This window comes from Phoxinus phoxinus (genome assembly GCF_949152265.1).
Source record: "Phoxinus phoxinus genome assembly, chromosome: 10".
Classification (NCBI taxonomy): domain Eukaryota; kingdom Metazoa; phylum Chordata; class Actinopteri; order Cypriniformes; family Leuciscidae; genus Phoxinus; species Phoxinus phoxinus.
The window spans coordinates 33134707-33154144 of record NC_136885.1 but is presented as its reverse complement, the minus strand read 5'-3'; the positions used below and the strand labels follow the sequence as shown (position 1 = coordinate 33154144).

At 35.6% G+C, this 19438-nt stretch overlaps 2 protein-coding genes across 2 annotated transcripts; both read left to right on the top strand.

The window, feature by feature from the left end:
• Positions 1 to 1005: 1005 nt before the first annotated feature.
• On the top strand, positions 1006 to 11304 carry atp6v1c1a (ATPase H+ transporting V1 subunit C1a). Its single transcript, XM_079625662.1, has 13 exons — positions 1006 to 1200; positions 2967 to 3126; positions 4596 to 4663; positions 5385 to 5470; positions 5564 to 5658; positions 5940 to 6031; positions 6848 to 6946; positions 7050 to 7118; positions 8094 to 8186; positions 8303 to 8396; positions 8494 to 8591; positions 9133 to 9259; positions 10432 to 11304. The coding sequence occupies exons 2-13, from the start codon at positions 2995 to 2997 to the stop codon at positions 10528 to 10530; spliced, it is 1152 nt and encodes a 383-aa protein (XP_079481788.1). The 5' UTR covers positions 1006 to 1200; positions 2967 to 2994; the 3' UTR covers positions 10531 to 11304.
• Positions 11305 to 12968: 1664 nt separating this feature from the next.
• baalca (BAALC binder of MAP3K1 and KLF4 a) lies at positions 12969 to 17459 on the top strand. The gene is made up of 3 exons (XM_079625196.1): positions 12969 to 13207; positions 14493 to 14632; positions 16184 to 17459. The coding sequence occupies exons 1-3, from the start codon at positions 13003 to 13005 to the stop codon at positions 16265 to 16267; spliced, it is 429 nt and encodes a 142-aa protein (XP_079481322.1). The 5' UTR covers positions 12969 to 13002; the 3' UTR covers positions 16268 to 17459.
• Positions 17460 to 19438: the final 1979 nt, after the last annotated feature.

Genomic DNA, 19438 nt, shown 5'->3' with positions numbered 1-19438 from the left:
TCAATGATTTTGATGACATTACTCTGCACTTCAGCTTCTCATCAGATTTTCTGTCCAATCAAATGCTCTATAGAATCTGAAGCTCCGCCCCCTACATTACAAATAGACCCTGAAGCTGCGGCTGAAATCAGTCACTTGTTCAAACATTTACTGTTTTCTACATGGTGAATGGCACATATGTGCACTAGGCACTAGGGGATAGGGAACGATTCAGATAGTGTGGTGAGAATAAAGTCTGATTTCACCCGAACCTGCCACAGCTCCGGTCCAGAGACACGACAGCACAGATCGAATCATATGATCGAGTCGCCACAGACCAGAAAACGTTTCAGACCCATTTGAATTATGGACAGAATGCCATATTTTAAAGTGATATGGAGGAGATTAGGAGGAAACTGCGGCTTTACCGAGCTCAAAGGCTCTGGTCAAGCTGTGATATAAACTAAAAGCTATTGGCTATTTAAAAAAGGGGAGGAGTTATTTGATATGTCCCGCCCTGTCTTACTGTTTCAGTGGAAATTGCATCAACACATTGAATAATACTGCACGTTTCAAGGCACTTCAGGCTTTAAACATTAAAGAGACTTTTCTACTAGTACTAACTCTGACAAAAGCAGCAGGAGAAAGATGCCCAGGGTCCCTGATCAATCATCTGTGAGAACATGCCATAGTCCTGCAGGAGACATGAGGACTGAGATGTGAACAGAGCAATAAACTGCAGTGTCCGTAATGTAAGATGCCGGAGACACAGAGAGACAGAAAGGACAGCTGATCGACCTTGCAGTGCCAAACCACATGTAACCAAATATTTACATAATTTATTCAAATATTTATGCATGTTAAGAAATTCGCTGGAAATTTAATTTAATTGAACTAAGTGACTTACCGTTAACCTCCCTGTTTTATCTTCCGATACATTTTGCTCAATATATTCGTGTAAATCGGTGGACCAGTACATACAGTAGTACTCAAGTAAAAAAAAAAAGAAGCTGTTATAATTACTCCAGGTCTCCAGGTGTCGCTGTCGCCTGCGGCTGCGCATGCTCAGATCACAGCAGTCGATCAGCTGACCGTGAGTGAAGCCTTTGGAAAACACAGTGGTGTCATTATGAATATCAAATCCTAAGACTGATTCTTTGGAAATTATTCAGTTAAAAACACTCAATAATCGCCGTGTCATCGCGTTCACGTTGAAATCAGGTAAGACCGTTGGAGAAACGTGAAGACCGCTGTTTGTGTGATCGTGTTGAAACGTCTGCAGCTTTAGCTGTATTTGCTAGTGTGGATTAGAGGTTCATCTTGTGTTTATATATGCTTTAAAAATAATTAATAATGCGTTTTCAGATTGTCACGTGATATTATATACATCTCAAATGTGTCGCAGTGTCGATTTTAGTGTATTTGTCCAGTTCTCTTGCACCATGTGTATGAAATACTGCGTGTTTACACTGTGATGGTTTGATCCATCGGCAGCCTGCTACTAATGATGATATGAAATATGATCAAACATCTGATAGTGACTCTAGTGAGACAGATCAGATGAGATTATTACTCTAATCACAGTGTCCATTCATCAGATTCAAGGTCGGTCTGATGGGCCTCCGCTTTAACTCGTGACTGTCAAGTGTTATTCATTCATTCATTTTGAGGAAATGAGTTCAGGCTGCCCATGATGTCCACAATTAATATTCTTTCGCATGGTTAAATTTAAAAGAGACATCAATACAAACTGTTCTTTTTGTGAAGACCACCCAGAAACTGTTTTGCACCTCTTTTGGTATTGTTCACACACCAGAACATTTTGGCAAAACCTCAGCAGATTCATCATTGACCATATTTATAAAGACTTTGCCTTATTGTGGGAGAATGTTGTATTTTGCTTTTATAAAAGTCAAAGTAAAGATAAGATGTACTTCATTATTCATTTGTTAATTATTTTGGCAAAGTTTCACATTCATAAGTGTAAATACAGCGCTAAAAAACCTAATTTTGTACTTTTTCTACATGAAGTTATAGGCTACATTATATTAATCTGATTTCTGATTACAACAACAAAAAGGCAATTATAACTGTCAGCATATGGTCCTCTTTCTCCTTGTAATGATCCATAAGCTACCCAGGCTAAATTGTATTGTTTTCTGTTTTCGTGTCATATTCGTGAGAATGAAAGCAATGAAAGCGTTAGAATGAAAGCAAAAAAAAAAAAAAAAAAATTCTCTCGTTCTGAGACACTCAAAATACATTGTTCCCATTATTTGAAAGTTCCCATCAAATACCATGATTGTTTTTTATATTCAAAATGGGTATTTTCAGGTTCAAATTTATGTAAATGTGAAGAGGAAGTGTATATTTTAAGTTCTGTATGTCAGGGTCTCACTGTCATGGAAAACCTGACAATATCATGGAGTTTTTTTATTGTGCTTTACATAGTATTGTTATAAGTATTGTTATCACATTCTTAATGTAATGAAAATGTATTTAATCAATATATATATATAGCTATGGTCTGCTCTAATGTATTTAGTCCGGAAGATATTGCTTGAAAATTTAATAGTTTTTGGGTTTGGGTCTTTTTAGTGATCTCAGCAATAAGTTTACTTTAAATATATTTTAATACATAAAGTAAATTTTATTAATTTCACATGAATTCAGTAATTCATACAAATGGACATCAATGCCAGAAATCTCTACACAATAATTTCTAAAAAATATCATTACCTATTAATAGAAAACCAAATATTAAATGAAAAATATAGATGAAAATCCTAGTGTTTCTAAATTAATATCTGAAAACAAATTGTATTGTTAAGGCATATATTAATCGAAGTACTGTTGCATTTTCTTGTTTTATTTATTTGAATGTTTGTAAAGCACTACCTTAAATATCTTTGTTAGAGTTGGTGCTGCAGTGTGAAGTTTGTACATTGCGATGTTTATTGACGCCTGTCAACATCTTTCTGCTTTAGACTCTTCATCACTTGTTCCTCAGCAGCCATGACCGAGTTCTGGTTGATTTCGGCTCCTGGAGACAAAACCTGCCAGCAGACATGGGACAAACTAATGACGGCCACAACTCGCACCAACAATCTGTCCACGAACAACAAGTTCAACATTCCTGATCTCAAGGTCATATTCTTCTTCCTCTTCCTCTTTTTACAGTCCGAGTTAAGTAGCCTTTTGAGCTCTGGTATTACTGATTTCTTTTTTCACACAGCTGATCATCTTTTTCACAGCTGATTGATTCTCAAATATATACATTTATATAGCCTAGCCTAAAAGCTGTTGTTGCCTAAAAGGTTATGTGTAATAAATTCTATGAAATATTACATGTTTATTTCTAAAGCTACTTTTTGTAATGTCTATATGATGCTTTTCTCATTTAACACAATAATAAATAAAAAAACTGGCCAAATTTGCGATTAATTTATCGGTATTTATTTTACGGTATATATGTATGTATATTAGGGCTGTCAAAAGATTAATCCTGATTAATCGCATCCAAAATAAAAGTTTGTGTTTGCATAATATATGTGTGTGTAGTACTGTGTAGAATTATTATGTATAAATACACAAACATTCATGTATACATTTAAGAAATATTTGCATTTATATACTGTATATACATTTATATAATTTATATTATATATAAATATTTTATATATAAATATAACCAATTTTTCTTAAATATATACATGATTGTGTGTGTTTTTATATATATAAATAATTATACACCGTACTACACACACATATATTATGGAAACACAAACTTTTATTTTGGATGCGATTAATCGCGATTAATCTTTTGACAGCCCAAATATATATATATTCGATTAATCGAATTACAAAAATTATGTAAATGTGTGTTTACATAATATATGTGTGTGTATTGTGTATAATGATTTTGTATATATAAATACACACACATGCATGTATATATTTAAGAAAAAATACTTATTTATATATAAAATAGTTATATTTATATATGATATAAATCATATAAAAATATATATGCAGTATATGCATGCAAATATTTCTCAAATATGTACATGCATGTGTGTGTATTTATATATACAAAATAATTATACACAATACACACACATAAATTATGTAAACACAAACTTTTATTTTGGATTCGATTAATCGCGATTAATCGTTTACAGCCCTAATATATATATATATATAATTTATTTTTTTCTTTTCTTTTTTTATATGCTGTTGTTTTCAATTGTATGTTTCAAAACTATTAATACAACAATTTGTTTACCTTGCATCATTTAATTCTGTGAAAATGTTGACAGAAATCTTCATGTGTAATTCTGCATGCAGGGTTTCTCTGATTGAAAACAAAAATCAGCCTTTTAAAGGCATTTCAAAAGTCTCAATGCTATTTCCCAGTGTCAAGTGACCCTGCTGCCCTGTGTCGTCTTGGCCAGAGAGTTTCCGCCTGACAGGATGAGAACAGAGGCGGCGCCACTCTAAGCTCCTGCTGTCTCTGTGGCCGATGCTGATCAAATCCAGCATGGCTGTGTTTGTATTGCTTCATTATACTGGATGGTGATCAAAGTGTCTCTGTTTCTCTTCTCTAAACGCTGCAGGTCGGGACGTTAGATGTCCTTGTGGGGCTGTCTGATGAGCTGGCCAAGTTGGACTCATTTGTTGAGAGGTAAAGTTTTCTTTCTTTCTTTCTAGTAATAATATATCAATGTCAAAACACCTTGTGTCTGTCAAACCGTGTTTCTTTACTTATCTTTAGGAATCTCATATAGCGGTGAGGCTATCGTGGCATCTGCCGAAAATTATTTATTAAGAGTTTGGAGATGCGCTACATTCTCTCTCCACTATCATATTTAAATGACATGATTTATGGCTTATCCGTAGATGTGAGATTTAATATATACAGGTGAAACTTATGAAACCCCGAAATTCAAAATTTGAATATTGTGAAAAGGTTTTTATAAGCTGTGAGCCATAATCATCAAAATTATAACAAATAAAAGCTTGAAATATCTCACTTTGCATGTAATGAGTCTATATAATATATTAGCTTCACCTTTTAGGTTGAATTACTGAAATAAACCTTTGTATGATATACATTTTTTGTTTGTTTATATATTGTCCAGACAATATTTTTTAAGTTATTTAAATCTATAGACAGCCATAATGTTCTCGCTTTTTCAAAACGCCCTTAATGTGATGTCATCCGAAGTAATTTTACTAACTGAATCTAGTAATTTTCCAAAATGAAACTGGGCTTCTTGGACACCTCAGTGTTTCTGAATCATCTGACAAATGCGATGTTTTGATGAATTCTGTGTCCTTCTCCAATCTTGGAGAATTGGAGAGAGTTTTCAGAGAGCTGTGATGTCTTTTGATGCCGTTCACAGTGTGGTGAAGAAGGTGGCTCAGTACATGGCCGACGTGTTGGAGGACAGTCGAGATAAAGTCCAGGAGAACCTCCTGGCCAATGGAGGTCAGAATCACTGGTATCTGTGGCATGAAATGGGATCTTACACAGTTGCTGGTTTTGTTTGAATTTATTCTTGTCTTCCATGCTGTGTTTTAGTCGATCTGGTCACCTACGTCACAAGATTCCAGTGGGACATGGCCAAGTACCCTATCAAACAATCCTTGAAGAACATTTCTGAGATTGTATCCAAGGCAAGTGATCCGATCCAATGATTTCTATGGGACTAAAATCCACAATGACCCCTCGTTTACCACTGATTGCTTACAGTGAAATTAAAGTCAGTGCAACATTACATTACAATGTTGCTTCATTTTATATCATTCGTTGGGAATGTATTTTGAATATTTGATATTTCTCAGCCCTATTTAACATATATTATTGATATGGAGTCTTACTGTTATGATTGGGGCTTCTGGCGCTTGAATGACACCTCAGGTTTTAAATGAGACTCTCTCCCCCTGCTGTTCAACAGCAAGTCTCACAGATTGACAATGACCTGAAGGCTCGAGCATCAGCCTACAACAACCTAAAGGGAAACTTGCAGAATCTAGAGAGGAAGAACGCGTGAGTAAATTCAGATGTTTCAGGATAACTCTTATTTTTTAGGGGGTTTATTTCACATGCATTATTTTGATTTTATTTTGTTATACATTTAGTAACTTTAGCTGGAAACCTTTTATTTCTTTAGATGCATTGATATTAACTGTATTTGAAAATATACGATGCAATTTACAATAAATAAATAAAGAAATTGAAAATGATTACCGGTACCTGTTATAGATTCTGAAAAAAAAGTTGTTTTATATGTAACATGATATAAAGGTGAAACTCGAAAAATTTGAATATCGTGCAAACGTTCATTTTATTTCAGTAATTCAACTGAAAAGATTAATCTAATATATTATATAGACTCTCATTACATGCAAAGTGAGATATTTGAGATTAAAATCCCAAATTCAAAATTATAATATTGTGAAAAGGTTTTCATTAGCTGTGAACCATAATCATCAAAATTATAACAAATAAAAGCTTTAAATATCTCACTTTGCATGTAATGAGTCTATATAATATATTAGTTACACCTTTTAAGTTGAATTACTGAAATAATTGAACGTTTGCACGATATTTTAGAGTTTCACCTGTATATATATATCTATATATCTATATATCTATATATATATATATATATAAAGAATATCCACGCATCTCCAGACAACAGTTACTGACAGACTTCAAGAAAGTAGTCAAAGACGTCATAATTTCTATGTTAGGGTGAACTATTCCTTTAAGAAAAGCACACATTTAAGGAATGACATATAGGTAGTCATGGTTTTGAAAAGCATTTTCTAATGAACCAATGTGATTTTGTGCTCTCACCAGAGGAAGCTTGCTGACCAGGAGTTTGGCTGATATTGTCAAGAAAGATGATTTTGTGCTGGACTCTGAGTACCTCATTACTATGCTGGTGGTGGTACCAAAGTTAGTGACATATTACAAAACATAAATAGCCTCTTTGTGGATGCACACAAACATATTTTGTTGAATTTTTCTCATGCTGACAGCTTATTTTCTAACCCTTCAGAACAAATTATACCGACTGGCAGCGCACTTACGAGACTCTTTCAGAAATGGTGGTGCCACGATCTACAAAGTAAGCAACTTGCAACAATTCTGTCAGTTATTTACTTTTATTTCCCTGGAAGTGCCGTGTGTCAAAGGGATCATGCACCTAGTCACAAAATAGAAATTAAGCAAAGGTAATAAGACCATGTTGTGTTTTGACTTTAGATAGTCAAATTATCTATTTTAATAGTTTTAATATGGTGCATTTTTAAAAAGGTGTTTCTTTGAACAGCCACATATATTATATTGGGATTTTGGAAAATCTGATATACAAAAGGTTGTTTTGATTTCATATGACTAAAAGGCATAATCATCAATATGTGTCTGAGCCTTGAGGTGAACATGTTTAGGACTTAACTAGACAAATTAGCCTAATACTTATATACCTAATATTAGTCAATTTAGTAATTACTAATGCAGCAGAACAAACAGACATCATTTTCCATCTGTCTGTAGTGTAAAATAAAAAAATAAGATTATTAAATAATAATATAATAATAATAATAATAAAAATAATAGTCTCACTGGTAATTGTCATTTTTGTGATTAAAGTAATTTTTTGACTATTACTGATGGTAGTAGTACTTCTGTATTAAAATCAGTATAAATTAATAACAGCCATGCGAGGCAATACTTAATGCTAAATTTATTTTGTTCTTGTACTAAATTATATGTTTGAAAAAGTGCATAATTCACACTTTATTTCAGTTTTTGAATCATATGCAAGTGTCTTTAGCAGATAAATGTCAGAAAAGTATGCCTCCAATATAAACTGATAAATGTGCAAAATCTTTATAATAAAAAAAAAGAAAGTGAAAAAAAATAATAACAGCCAAACTGTAACAGCCAGTTACTACCATGATGTATAATGTATAAATATCAAAATGTTGTGAATTTTCTTCATGCAAAATATAATTCTTTTGTGATTTTGAGTGAAATATGACTAGGAAATGTAAGGTTCTCCCTCCTACACAACACTAAAGTGTTATTTTCTTTCTGGCAGTTTGCTTTTTGAGGATCATGACAGCGGCCTGTTTTCCGTCACACTCTTCAGAAAGGCCATCGATGACTTCAGACACAAGGCCAGAGAAAACAAGTAAACAGCCAATTTTAGCTCCACCATGCGGTCATGAATCACAGCGTTTAGATGTCTGAGAAAATGTCCAGCTTAAGGATCTTAATGCCTTAGTCATCCCAGTGTCTGCTTTGCAGGTTCACGGTTCGTGACTTCCAGTACAACGAGGAGGAATTGAAAGCAGATAAAGAGGAGATGACCAGACTCTCAACTGACAAGAAAAAGCAGTTTGTATGTATCGGCTAGATGGATCCTCAAAGCAACTGGCATGGTACCACATCAGTTTTGGTTATTTTTTTTAACTCTTTCATACATTTGTCCTCTGCAGGGTCCGCTGGTTCGATGGCTGAAGGTGAACTTCAGTGAGGCTTTTATTGCTTGGATCCATATCAAGGCTCTGAGGGTCTTTGTGGAATCAGTGTTGAGGTAGAGACATCTCTTTGGGTTCTTAGAGAGCACATATCTGGAGGAATCAAATTATTCTCAAATTTTCTTTTGAAATAAGAGTTCGTTGGCAACTTTAAAGGGATAGTTCACTTTAAAATGAAAATTCTGTCATCATATACTCACCCTCAAGTTGTTTCAAACCTGTATGATTTTTTTTCTTCTGCTGAACACAAAGGAAGATATTTTGAAGAACGTCAGGAACCAAACAGTTAACTGGTCCCATTGACTTCCATAGTAGGAAAAAAAAATACTATAGAAGTCAATGGGACCAGTTAACTGATTGGTTACTGACATATAGTATAGTGAGTATATGATGACAGAATTTACATTTTAAAGTGAACTATCCCTTTAACTTTCAAAACTTACAACCTCCTATCCAGTCCGAAAAGAGCATTTTTCACATCAGGTTTATTTTTGCAAATCTCTCACAATGTAGCATTACAAAGAGGCTGTTTTTAAAGAACGGGACAGTGAAAAGTAGACTAAAAACAACATTTTATTATTTATTCTAAATAAACAGATATGGATTGCCAGTGAACTTCCAAGCAATGCTGCTACAGCCCAACAAGAAGAACATGAAGAAACTGAGGGAAGTTCTGTACGATCTCTATAAGCACCTGGACAGCAGCGCAGCTGCTATTATTGACGTAAGTTTACTGTTGGCCCTAGACTGTGTTTTTGTGATGTGTGGTTTAAATAATATAAGACATTATTTTAGCTTTTGAAGCATTTTACAGTATTTTTGCGCAACAGTCGCATTCCAGAAGTAAACTAATTTTATAAGAAATAAAATTTCCATGGGTTATTTCCATATTGATATAACATCAGTAGGTTCCACAGGATTTTGTGAGACCTCGTTCCCTCTAGGGCAGGGGTGCAAAACTCAGTTTCTGGAGGGCCACCGCTCTGCAGAGTTTAGCTTCAACCCTAATTAAAAGCACCTGATCAAGTCCTTCAGGCTTATTTGAAAACTACAGGAATGTGTGTTGGAACTAAACTCTGCAGGGCTGTGGCCCATCAGGAACTGAGTTTTGCACCCCTGCTCAGCTCTAGGGGGTTCTGGGGGCAAGCCCAGCTCCCCTGCATTCATTCACTGTGAACTGAGCCTTTCTGAGACGCAGAAAACAGCAGATCGTGAGCTGATCGCGTGAGCAAAGTGTGCACTTCGCTTTGAAACACGCATTTAATTAAATAAATCACAGTCTTTTGTGATTTGATTTGGTAAGGGCACAAAGCCATTTCACGTTTTTGATTTTAGTTTGTTTGACAGATACTTTGCCAAAGCAATGGTGGAAAATGTTTATTATGTTATCTTTATGTTATTACGAGAAGTTTTAAGATATTTTGGTTCATTATGAACCTCTGGCGGCACAGATTAGACTGGCAGGCTGACATAGTTTAGGTAATTAATGGGAAACATTGTGACATTCAAACCATTGAAGTTTTGGGCAGCTGAAATTTTGTAGAAATGCTACTGCATTTTATTGTTGTGGCCTGTTTAAAATCAGTGTTTGCGATTAGTCTTTTGTTGCCTGTTGTGACGTATATCTGTGTAAAACCGCTTCTGATTTTGTTCATGGAGAATTGTGGTTTGATATTGGTCAAGCTCATTTGAGTGACAGGTTGTCCTACCGTCACGCCAAGAGGGAGGGGAAGTTATTTTAATTAAAGATTTCGAGGCACACAAATAAATAAAAATAATGATGTGATCCGATCGGATAAATAACATTTAGCAAATAAGTTCTGTTCGATAAAAAAATAAGAGTGCCAATTTTGATTTCATGGTGACTTTAAATACGTTGTCTTCTTCCTGTTCCAGCAAACTGCCATGGACATTCCTGGCTTGAACCTCAGCCAGCAAGAATATTATCCCTACGTGTACTACAAGATCGACTGCAACCTGCTGGACTTCAAATAGAAGAACCATACTCAATCATGTGCCCCTCTTTTTGTCTCTGTGAATAAATCTAAGTTAAATTAAACTGTATATTGCTGAACTCGTTCTAGTCACCCTGTCATGCATGCTCATTCATATTCAGAGATACCTATCATTGCTGTTGATCAATGACGGCAGGAGAGTATCTATATCTGCCGGCCCTTGTACGTTGTTTACATTTTTTTTTTTAAAGAATGTCATTGTGTTGTCATATGTGCTGGTGAATGAAATTATGGATTTTAAGTCATTCCACTCATTTTTTTTGTGACCTGTAGGTATTACATCTAATGTTAGTGATAGATTGTGTGTGGACAACTGTGTTTTTAACCTTTATTCTTTAAAATTTACCAGTGGTCCATTTAAACAAACAAAATGAGAGAAAAATAAATGTTACAAAGATGCAATATAAATGTGATGTTATGTACATTTGGTGTTTTAAAAGAGTTATATGTGCAAAATTATTGTCATGGAACCAAAATATAAAATTAATATAAGTACATAAAATGTGTAGTGGTTTTTGTTGTTGTTAAAGCACATTTACCAACTAAATTTGCAGTTCCAGAAGGATCACAATAAAATTCTCAAATAAATGCAGAAAAGAAGGCCATTTGCACTTCAATTAGATCCTTGTAAGGTAGATTTTTAATGAACATTTTAATAATGCAAGAAAGAGCGACTATCTTCTTTTTTAAAGTATTAAAGGTATACTTAAAAAATGGATTGCAATTATGTTTTTACTCTCCAGATTTTTTTTTTGTTAAGCCCCCATTTGAAACTAGAAAAACCTTTAAGAAAATTCCTTTAAATAAAGACAATGACTTTAAAATATCCATAAATAAATAAAAAGAGATAATGCTTTGCAAGATAATTATTTGAAAGTAGATGACCCAAAAATTAAAGTTCTGTCATAATTTATTTACCAGTATGACTCATACACGACTCATTCCAACAGATTTTGTGTGAGGAAAAGACTGAATTTTAAGTTGTTCATTGGTAATATTTCCCTCAGTCTTAAATTGTGATTTATGCTCGCAAGTTTTTTTACATCGGCAACCGTCGCTGAACACCAAATAATCTGCAAATTTTAATATTAAGTGAAAATATGTTAAAGCAGTTGGTTGTTCGGTGTGTTGTGTTGACATAATTTCCATTTTCCACTGAAACACAGAGGTGGAAAGTCCAGGTTCAGAAAGGAAAAGTCCTCCTCAGTATTTTGTTCCAATCACCTGGATTTGCTAATTAGCACAGCTTTTCAGCCAGGAGTAAGAACTAATTAGTGAAATCAGCTGACTGAGTTCATGGGTGGAATAAACATATGGCAGGACTTTTAACTTTCTGACCCCTGGACTTTCCACCTCTGCTGAAACATGATAACAGGGTGGGGCATATCAAACAGCCCCTCCCCCTTTTTTTAAATAGCCAATAGCATTTAGTTTATATCACAGCTCGGCCAGAGCCGTTGAGCTCAGTAAAGCCGCAGTTTCCTCCTAATCTCTCACCGTTTCTCCTGCTATAATCTCCTCCATATTGCTTTAAAATACTACCCTGGAAATGCAGAGTTCTCGTGAGAGCACAAGTTGAATTTGTCATTTAGGTCTGGATTTCCAGGCTATTAAAATACAGCATTCTGTGCAGAATTCAAATGTCTCTGATGCTGTGGCGTTTCACGTGACACTGACGTGAAACCAGACTTCATTCGCCCCAATGGAAAGCATATTCACCTGAATCGTTCCCTATTTAGTTCACTATGTGCCATTCCATGTAGAAGATAGTAAATGTGTAAACAAGTGACCGACTTTAGCAGCTTCAGCATTCATAACGTAGGGGGCGGAGCTTCAGATTCTAGTATTTGATTGGACAGAAAATGTCATCAAAATCATTGATCAGAAGTGAAAGACTGAAAGTATTGAATGCTTCTATCTTCTAGATACGATTTTTTTTTATTTTTGGAGCACACTTAGGCTATAGATAAACATAAAGCTAACATATTCATAAAAGCCACAAAAAACAAACATCCATTTTGATTTCATGGGGACTTATGAAAACGAAAATAAAAGAATCTGCCATAGGCTAGTAAAACGTAAATAATACAGCCTACCAGAATAAATAGCTGACAAGAATGGGTGATTCAAGGGGTAGCTATCGCACTATCACGTAATTTAGCCTAATAAAGATCAATTTATAGCCTGTGAATTTTTGAATTTATAAAAAACAATGAAAAATTTGTGTTTATGAATAAATCAATTAAAATATCAAATCATAAAAAAATGTAAAGATTTGAATTAAAAATATATAATATAATTATATTTAATAACTAGTAGCTTTCAGTCTTGTCTGTTAATACGTGGTGAAATCACACGCGCCCGTGTTTATATGAATGCGCGTTGAAGATGACGCGCAACATCGCCGCGTGCGTCTCAGCAGATCTGCAGATCTGTGCTCGTGTGTGTGAGGATGATCACGGGCTCGATGGGCTGCGGGGGAAGCAGGTCCGCCGCGATCGAACCCCGGTATTACGAGAGCAGGGACACCGAGTCGACGTGGCTCACGAGCACGGACACGGAGACGCAACGGGCAGCTGCCGGTAACGGGACCGGCGAGAGCGCGAGCGCGAGCGAGAATGAGAAAACAGCAGCAGCAGCAGCAGCAGCCGGAGCAGGTCAGGCACGATCATCTCATTAAAAAACATAGCCTACATAATATAGATCATAGAAATGATTAATGACACACCCCATGTGTCCTTTGTACCTTTCATTAACATATCATTCATATTTGTTGTATCTTACTGTATATGGTAATCTGACACCCTCATTGAGGCCCATAATGTATAATACACACAGAACTAGAAATATAGAATATAGGCCTAACTTACAAATATTTACCATAATAGTGTCCAGACCAGATCCAATAGTTATTATGAACACTGGTATTTTGATATTAGTCATAATTTCAAGCATTCAAACCTGAAGCTTTTAGATGAAAAAGTTTAATTCAGTCTACACGTTTGTCTGGTTGTGTACATCAGTGGTTCTCACTGGGCCTCGAGACCACTTAAAATTATTCAAAATAAGACAAAACTAGCATTAAAATAAAACAACAACATCAAGATATTTTTATTTTTAGTTATTCTTTTGGTTGACACACTGTCACTGCTTCCTATTAAAAACCAGGATTATGTCAACTTGGATATATTCATTTAAAAGGCATTTAAATGTAAATTAATAAAATATTAAAACTTCATAGCCATGTTTACAATGAGTACATATTTTACTAGTAATGCCAAGCTCTAAACATTTTATTGGGTAGAAATGGTGATTTATTAAAATATATTAGACTTATCTTGTAAATCATCATGAATGACTAGACATGTTATTGGGTAGAAATTGTGATTTATTAAAATATCATATTAGTCCTTATCCTTTAAATCATGAATGACTGGAAGAGCCATGTAAATGTATTGGTTAAATAGAATGGGAACCATGAGAAAACTTCTAGTATTTAAATTTTATTTATAATTATTGTTATTATATTTTTAAATACAGAAACTACAGTAGTGGCCAAAAGTGATGTCCGGCCAAGGAAAGTCGACATATTTAAATATTATTATTAAAAATGTTTTTTTTTTTTAAGATTTGGAGTCAATAATTTTATTTTAACGCAATGAAACATGCCAAATTGTGCCAACATAATTTTTGGCCAGGCTGTCATACAAATAAGATATGAACACGTTATACAGTCCTTTGGTTGTCGTCCATGTATGCTTTTTCCTGTGAGCTTTTTTTCTTCTTCAATGCATTTTTACGGACATCACCTTTGCTACTGTAGGAGTGCCATGTAAGTTTTGGAAAGCAATACTACGGCTAGGGAGCATTTGGAGTCAAAAAGTTTGAGATCCATTGGTGCACATGCATGTGAAGAACTTCTGCGCTGTTGTTGCTGTAAAGGTCAAAGGGAAGAGAAGCCCACGACGGGGACCAGAGGCTCTTCTGCCAAAGAGAAGAAGCTGGTGACCACCGGCACACAGTGTGGCAGACGCGCCACGCTCACCGACAGCACCCAGAGGAGACCAGCGCACAGAGACGAGGTCATATTTCACCTCATATTTAAAAAATATATAGTTCTTAAAGGGATTGTTCACCCAAAAGTGAAAATTCTGTCATTAATTACTCACCCATTTGTTGTCCAAACCCGTAAGACTTTTGGTCATCTTCTGAACACAAACAAAAATCTTTCTGATGAAATCTGAGCTTTCGTCTTCAATAGTTTGTAATCATTGGTTCCTGCTGAAGCTCAAATGTGATGCGTAACACGAGAATGAACCTCATTGGTTCCTGCAGAAGCTCAAACGTGATGCGTAACACGAGAATGAACCTCATTGGTTCTTGCAGAAGCTCAAACGTGATGCGTAACATGAGAATGAACCTCATTGGTTGTTGCTGAAGCTCAAACGTGATGCGTAACACGAGAATGAACCTCATTGGTTCTCGCAGAAGCTCAAACGTGATGCGTAACACGAGAATGAACCTCATTGGTTCTCGCAGAAGCTCAAACGTGATGCGTAACATGAGAATGAACCTCATTGGTTCTCCCAGAAGCTCAAACGTGATGCGTAACACGAGAATTAACCTCATTGGTTCTCGCAGAAGCTCAAACGTGATGCGTAACACGAGAATGAACCTCATTGGTTCTCGCAGAAGCTCAAACGTGATGCGTAATAGAGAATGGATACCCGACCCGAGCCCGACGGGACCCGACGGGCCGGGCCGGGTTCGGACAGATATTTAGAAATGATGTTCGGGTTCGGGTCGGGCTCGGTCACATCAGCGCGATAAGGCATTGAACATTTTAAATTTAAAACAGGTTATTATGTAGGTAGCCAATGTGCCTGATGCTTTCACTTGATGCAAACGATCGTTTTTGTGATTAAAATACATGTAAAATATTAACATAACATCTGTCTTCCTGTGTGCGGACATTTGTTTATGTAGCCGTGACAACGAAACACGTGCATAATGTGCGCGCCTGTGTCAAGAACGCTTGTTGCTCCGCGCGCTGATGCGCTCATTCTGTTGACATTTCCGATTGACTTCCTACAGTTGCTTAATAAAAGCGGGCTTTCCACACAAACTAACGTACAATTGTCATTAGTATGAGAAAAAAATGGGATTTTAACTGCCGGTCTCGGGTCGGGCTCAGCATAAATATCTTTATGCCTGTCGGGCTCGGGTCGGGCTCGGGTCGGGTTCGGTTACTGCTCTGTCGGATGCGGGCCGGGCTCGGACAGTAAAATTCGGCCCGATCCGCACTCTAATGCGTAACACGAGAATGAACCTCATTGGCTCTCACACGTCAAGTGAACACGCTTGAGCTTCTGTTTGTCACAACTGATGTGTGAGTTAATTAATGTGAATAAAAGCCTAAATTCAATCTGTTCATCATATAAAGCGAAATTTGGACTAAACCGCTCAATTCAATTCTTAAGTTTTACTTAACTGTCTTCTACTTTATGCAACTTTTTTTGGGGGGAGGGGGGGTATAAAGATGAGCTCTATCCTAATCCTTTTATCTTCATCTATCATTCATCTTATCTCACTGACTGCATGCATCTTTATAGGCTGATATTCTTCTCTTGCAGGTTAAAAGTAAATCAAAGAAAGTCCCCCAGCCTGACGGGGTTAAAAGTGTCCGTCCGGCTGTAAACGCTGAGGTGGTTCCTTGACGTGAGAGTGTGTGGAAGAGCCGAACACAATCACAGTGCCACAGTCTAACGAGGGACTTTCATTGTAATTAAACGCACATTAAACCCGATGGCAGACGTGATCTAGTTCTGTCCGTCTGCATGTAACCGTGGAGCGCTGGAGCAGACGAAGACCCGAACATGCTGCAACACGTCTCATTTTCAACTGTTTCTAAAGTACTCAAACCTTATTTCTTTCCAAGCCGTTGTTCATTTTGAATATTTTCCTGGTATTATGTATTTGCCAGTGTGATTTCCATCAATATTGTGCAGGTTTAGTGATATTCTAGTGCCTAATGAGTCTGTTTGATAATGCAGATGTCTCAGGTTGTGATTGTATGAAATGAAGACACATTCAAACATAACATTGTGTGGTTTCCAGTCTGCAGAACGAGTTGTTCATGATTTAGTGAAGCGACATGTTTGATTTGAATCGGTCAATTTGTTCATCATAATTATGACATTTTTTATAGGGACGCTGGGAAGGATTCCCCGAGTAAAAACAGCACAAGAATATTTTGACTCAATATTTTACTATAAAAACTAAGCAACTGATAAAAAATAAAAGCATAATAAACATTCTTAAACTGAAAGAGTTTCTTATCTTATAAATGACATTTATATTTCAACAGTGTTTGTTTGTTCTCATCATGTACAGTACAACTGATATATATATATTGTAAAGTATGATGATTTTAAGGTGTCACATGTGCAGATCATATTTCACACCCAAATCAACTGAAATAAGTCATAAAATTGTATACAGGAAAAATGACTTTGACATAAAAGAGAATCTAATGTAGTGAAAAATTACATAAAAATAAAGAGAATGTTATAATGTATTTTGTATGAAGCAGACGCTTCACATATAATTAATTACTTATAAATGAGTAAAATTCACACCCCAATTATTATTGTATTTTTTTATTCTGGTGACCATCACTGGCTGAGAAAAAAATGACAGCCATAGATCAAAGTACCATTTGGACTGCTTCTCATGCATTGCATCTGCTTTTTTTTCTTTCTTTTTTTTACACATTTATTTACTGTACATGTTCCTAGTTGTTATGACTTCAATGATATTCCAAATCTACAGCATTTGTGCAGATGCATGAGCAGTCTTACTGCAAACAGACACATGATTTTGGACTGTATATTAAATTGACTTGACGATATTGCAATGCTTTAAAAGGCAGTGTTTATAAGGCAAATTAATTGCTTTAAAGGAATCAAGAGATGAATAAAACGAACACCGTCCCCACAACGCTGTCTCCGCACTCATGCACACTCATATCAGTCTCTCATTTCATACTGGATTAGTGAAGGAAAAAGGCAACTTTACAAGATCTCGCTTCAATGATTTACCAGGTACAAATTAGATTCTTCTATCAAATTAAACATTATCAGATGATTAAAAAAAACAAAGAGGACAGTTACAACTAGCAAAATTATAAGACGAGGTACTGAAAACATCAAATGAATGTATATTATTAAACATTCTGCAACTCTGTATTCTTTATTTTACCACAACAGTGCAATAAATAAACTTAGCAAAAAAAAAAAAAAAAGTGAGATCCGATGTATCAGCTGGTCCAAATATAAAAACACAAATCCCCAGATCATAAAAAATGAGATAAAAAAGCTCTTTTACAGATGATGTCTTGGTAAATAGCTCTCAAAAAGAAAATTAATGTTGTTAACGTGTTTCTCGTATGTGATTGACAGATCAGATTTAAATGGGGAATGATTTAAGATTGCATTGACCTTTGCCCCAGATCATATGAAATGAAATACTTCACTGTCTACAAATATATTTAAATCATTACAGTTTCTTAATGAGATTTTTGTACCATCATCATCATCATCATCATCATCATCATCATCATCATCATCATCATGATAAACTAATCAAAATATCTCTCTGAACGACATGATTAAAAGCTGTACACCCCAAAATATTACCTGACATACAAAGCATAAATTATGTAAAAAATAAATGCAACTCTTAATGTTTATAAACCCAGACTGACCTCATCATGCCTGCCAATAAATAAAGTGGCGCATACGGCTTGCAGGGGTACATTTATCTCGAATTACTCAAAGTCAATCAACATACGGATCATTTACAGTCCAATCACCGGGATATGAGTAACATGAGCTGTACAAATATATACACACCGCCAACATATACAAAAGTCACGAATAGAAAACAATATCTCATGGTGTTTCTAACAGGATCCCGATTGATTTTCAGCTTGTGATGAGTGACGTAATTGTGCTTATCGGTTTAAACGTCCATAAACGAGACACACACGACAGATTTTAGACCTTTATACATTACAGTAAACATGAACTCAAAGTTTCACTTTCTTAATGGATGTTCATGGTCTTATTGTGAACAATATGCAATGTCCAATCCGGCCTTTTTCTTGTTGAATACCCTGGTTGCAAGTCACGAGATTGTGAAGGATTGAGAAAGTAGTGAATATTCAGTGTATTGTCCAGCCCTAACGTCACATTACGGAAGTACAGCGGCTTGTGAATATCATTTCATGCTGACTTCAAGACCTGTATGAAGACAGCATTTACACTGCCCTCACGTGCTCTCGGAAATATCCTACTTCCCACTTCTGAAGTCGTGATTACGAGCTCGCCGCATTCAGGTGCTTTGTTCTCGGAGAGAACCGGAATCATGGTTTTATTCACCAGGTTTATTCTGGGAAAATCTTAATAAAGTCAAAATTATATGTGGCATCCCATTCATTGACAACCATATAACAGTCACTGCACTATCTAGATTAGAAATGTCGGTCAAATACAGGCTATTTACACTGTGTATAAAACATATGATACACTTCAAACGATTATTCGTATATTTAAATATGCACTACTTTAACAACAAAACAAAATGATGGAGCTGTTGTGGAAAAAACTGATCAAGAATGGCAGTCACAGGAGCAATTGCCATGTTTAAAGTTTATGGCCAACTTAATAGGGCGTTCATGTCCAATGTTGAACTAGGAAACTCGTATTTACGATAGTTCCGATAGCATGTGATGGCAGCATTAATTATGGAAGCCCATTTCTGCCACATGCTTTGGTAAATCTTAATTATGACAGTCATGAGACAAAAATACTAAGCAATAATAATTC